At 37.3% G+C, this 3,776-nt stretch overlaps 1 protein-coding gene across 1 annotated transcript; it reads right to left on the bottom strand.

The window, feature by feature from the left end:
- Positions 1–2,662: 2,662 nt before the first annotated feature.
- On the bottom strand, positions 2,663–3,487 carry LOC145616875 (uncharacterized). Its single transcript, XM_081671592.1, has 2 exons — positions 3,096–3,487; positions 2,663–2,984 (listed from the first exon to the last, which is right to left on the bottom strand). The coding sequence occupies exons 1-2, from the start codon at positions 3,485–3,487 to the stop codon at positions 2,663–2,665; spliced, it is 714 nt and encodes a 237-aa protein (XP_081527718.1).
- Between the last annotated feature and the right edge of the window lie 289 nt (positions 3,488–3,776).

Here is a 3,776-nt window from a genome sequence, read left to right as displayed (position 1 = left end):
CATTTGTGGCATGTGATGACATTTTCGTAAAACAGAAGAGTATTTGGTGAATTTGAAAAATGTTGGTGGTATTTGGCGAATTATGTTAAAACTCAATGGTATTTGGTGAAAAAACCGTTGTTTATATAATCATAATTGACGTTCTGCTTACAGCAATTAATGATGTTTAAGGTTTGGTATAGTAGTGATAATTAAAATTTAATGAAGAGTATCAAAGATTCAAGTCTAAACTAGAATTGTATCAATAAGAATTTCCCTAATAAATAAGATTAATGGAAACTGTGGCAATAGGGTATGTAGCAAAGCAAAATTCTTGGTATGCTTAGCAAACTTCTTAAGTTGTTTTTGGAGAAAGCTAATATGGAGTGACCTGACTATTTTCCAAATAATACATGATCATTGGCTAAGAAAGGTTAAGCTTAACATACGAGGGGGAGGGTTGTCAGCATTTCTCGGTGGCAGGGGGAAGAGGTGATGGTGTGTACCGGTGGGGGAAGGGGGAGGAATGGAGGGCTAATAGTGGTTCCTAGTTTTTAATTTTTATTTTTGTTTTATTCTATTTGACTAATTAAAATACGACACGTGTCATTAAGAAAAAAAAATTACCTTTAATCAGGTCACCACCAGTCCTGATAAAATAAAACACCCCTCAAAGTTGGGATTATTAAAAAATAATCGATAGATGGGATTAATTAAAGTAAATGTCCCAAAGTTGGGATTAATTATAACAATATTTTCAAAATATTATATGACATATTATATATATTATATATTGCACATATATTGCACATATAAATATTTGCGTATTACATTGATAAATTTTCTCGAATTTTGATATCATGTTTCCCATATTAAGTAATTCAATTTAAATTTGTAACTTTTATTTTTTATTTTTAAACCACACGATGGTACCTTTTTATTAATTAAGGGATAATTTATCCATGAGTACATACGACGAAACAACTTGTGGACAATTAAGTTTCCACACTTGTTCGTTTCCAAAAGGTACAAGACGTGGTAAGTGATGAGCAATGGAGTTGCCATCCCTTCTAACATGCGACCAAGAAATAAAATCAAAATCACTACTAAGAGAAAAAACATCATCAATGATAGAATCCAAATCTGTCCAGTAAGTAGCAGCTTTGGAGAGTCGAGAAATAACAACTTGGCTATCCGACTCTAGCACAACCTTCTTGTAACCATACCTTCTAGCGAGCTTTACCCCGAAATGGATTGCTTTGCATTTAGCAATCTCAGCAGCAAACAACATATCCCCAGCAGCATCACGTGCAACTGCACCAAGCCCTATCCACCCCTCCTCACCAAAGTGAGCATCACAATTGACTTTACACTAGTAGAAAATAGTAAATGGGAAGCCCCAAATGGCAAGCGGTTTTGGAATTCCGCTTGCCAAATTATAAATGGCAAGCGGTTTGGGGTGAACCGCTTACCAAATTATAAATGGCAAGCGGTTTTGGGTGAACCGCTTGCCAAATTGTAAATGGCAAGCGGTTTAAACCGTGAACCGCTTGCCATTTGTTAAAAAACCCTAAAAATCTAATGATTCTTCTTCTCTCTCCTCCTCCCCTCTATTTCTCACGCTCTCTCTCCTCATCCCCTCAGTTTTCACGCCCTCTCTCCTCCTCCATCTACTTCTCTTTCTTCTCACTTCTCTCTCCTCTCTTCCTCCATTCTCACGCCCTCACTCCTCTCTCCTCCATCTCCTTCTCTTTCTTCTCTCATCTCCATTCTCCATCTCTTTTATTCTCATCTCTTTTTCCTTTCTCAAGCCTCACCACGAAGAGCGACCACTGACGACCGACCCTCATTTTCGAGCAAATTCGAGCCATAATATCAAGCAAAATTCGGGGTTAAACCCAAATTAATGGTTTTAAGGTCAAATTCGACCCTAAAAACTCTAGATCTAGAGTTTTTAAGGTCGAATTTGGCCTTATATAACCAAATTCGAGGCTAAATTTTGTGGATTGTGTTGGAATTCTAGGTAAGTTATTGTTTTAATTTTTTTTATTTTTAATTTTGTTTTCGAATTTGTTGTTATTTGTTATAGAAAATTGGTCGGTTGTTCTTGATAATCTAATGGTTGTGGTTGGTGTCTAGATCTTTCTTTTTTTTTTTTTTTGGTTTTGTCTAGATCTGAATAACTGCTTGCCTTTTTTTTTTTTTTTTAATATGATTCAGGTGCGGTGGTGCGTCAATTATGGAGGTTGATTGAGGTGATTATTGCGGTGGTGGTAGATGATGCGTGGTATGAGAACAGAGAACAGGGGCTGCTGCTTGGTTTTTTTTTATTTATTTTTTTTAATGTTTTGTTTTGTTGGTGTTACAATTTGTATTAATTTTTTTTTTAATATTTTTTCTTTGGCTGAAATGTAATATTACTACAATTAATTAATGAAAATGTTAATGTTTATATATATATTGTGATTGTGTATTAATTTACGTGAAAAAAACCCCAAATTTTTTTTTTATTTTTATTTTTTATAGGTGTAATGGGCAGCGGTTTGGCGCCAAAACCGCTGCCCTTTCACTACAAATGGCAAGCGGTTCAGAACCGCTTGCCATTTAAAAGACCAATGGCAAGCCCCCTAACAGCATGCGGTTCAAAAACCGCTTCCCATTAGGGGTTTGAACCGCTTGCCATTTAGTATTTTCTACTAGTGTTAATGAAGTTTGTATATGGTGGTTGCCAAGTTTTAGAGCTTCTGTGCGGTCGATTTTTGGCCCCTGCACCATAAATTTTTGCTGTGTATTTCCCACAATCATCAACTAGTCTATTTACTCTTTCGCAAATCACCAAATGTGGCACCTCCTTGCTGTTGAAAACCTTATCATTTCGTCGACTCCAGATGAACCACAACAATGCCACACCAAGTAAACACCTCTTTGCATTTGTTTCCCTCCATAGCATCTCTTTGAAATCTTCTTGTGCTGCAGTAGGCATGAGAGTGGAGCAGTCACACTCCCTCCATAAATCAGAAACAGCAGGGCACACAAATAAATTATGATGCAAAGTTTTGACTTCCTTATCACATCACTGACAGCAACTGGTGTTCAGCATGTGTCTGTAGACTAACAGCTCACGAGTGGGCAAAGAGTTAGTGCAGGCCCTCCATAGAAAGTGTTTGACTTTAGGGATGGTGTCGAGACTCCAAATATCAATCCAAGCTTTATAAAAAGAAGCAAGGTTGCAGGACTTCCCCAGCATATAGGTTGTCTTAACTATATACAAACCATCTTTGGAAAATGCCCAAGTCGGTTGGTCATCCGCGGCACAAACACTTAAAGGGATAGCTAGGATGTTACGTGCATCCCTTTCACCGAAATTCGAAGTGATTAGGTTGTAGTTCCAGTCCCCTGCATATGGCTCAATAAGGTCTTGCACCAAATTAAGGCCCTTAATTTTTAGAGTTAGAACAAATCTTCCATCTTCATCTGATAACCAAGGATCAGTAAAGATGTTAACCATTGATCCTTTTCCTATTCTCCAAATAAGTCCTTCTTTCACCAAAGCTTTCGAACCCCATATACTTCACCAAGAGTAACTCCCATTGAGACCAAGAGAAGCATTTAAAAAGTCTCCCTTGGGGTAGTATCTCGCTTTCATAACACGCCCAAGTAAAGACTCCAAGAAAGTGATGAGTTTCCATGCTTGCTTGCCTAAATGTACTTCATTAAATACAGCTATATCCCTGAAATCCAAACCACCTAAGCACTTCGATTTGCACAAGTGTTCCAAGTTCAACCAATGCACCTTC

This window comes from Chenopodium album, chromosome 26, assembly GCF_948465745.1.
Source record: "Chenopodium album chromosome 26, dcCheAlbu1.1, whole genome shotgun sequence".
NCBI lineage: Eukaryota > Viridiplantae > Streptophyta > Magnoliopsida > Caryophyllales > Amaranthaceae > Chenopodium > Chenopodium album.
The sequence above is the reverse complement of the archived record's forward strand: the minus strand, read 5'-3'. Positions and strand labels throughout refer to the sequence as shown.

Bases quoted from the DNA above. Each gene is read 5' to 3' on its own strand.
- LOC145616875 (XM_081671592.1), bottom strand. From the start codon at position 3,487: ATGGTTAACATCTTTACTGATCCTTGGTTATCAGATGAAGATGGAAGA. The intron at 2,985-3,095 runs GTTAGTCTACAG...TGATTTATGGAG, and splicing joins TCTTTGCCCACTCGTGAGCT to GGAGTGTGACTGCTCCACTC.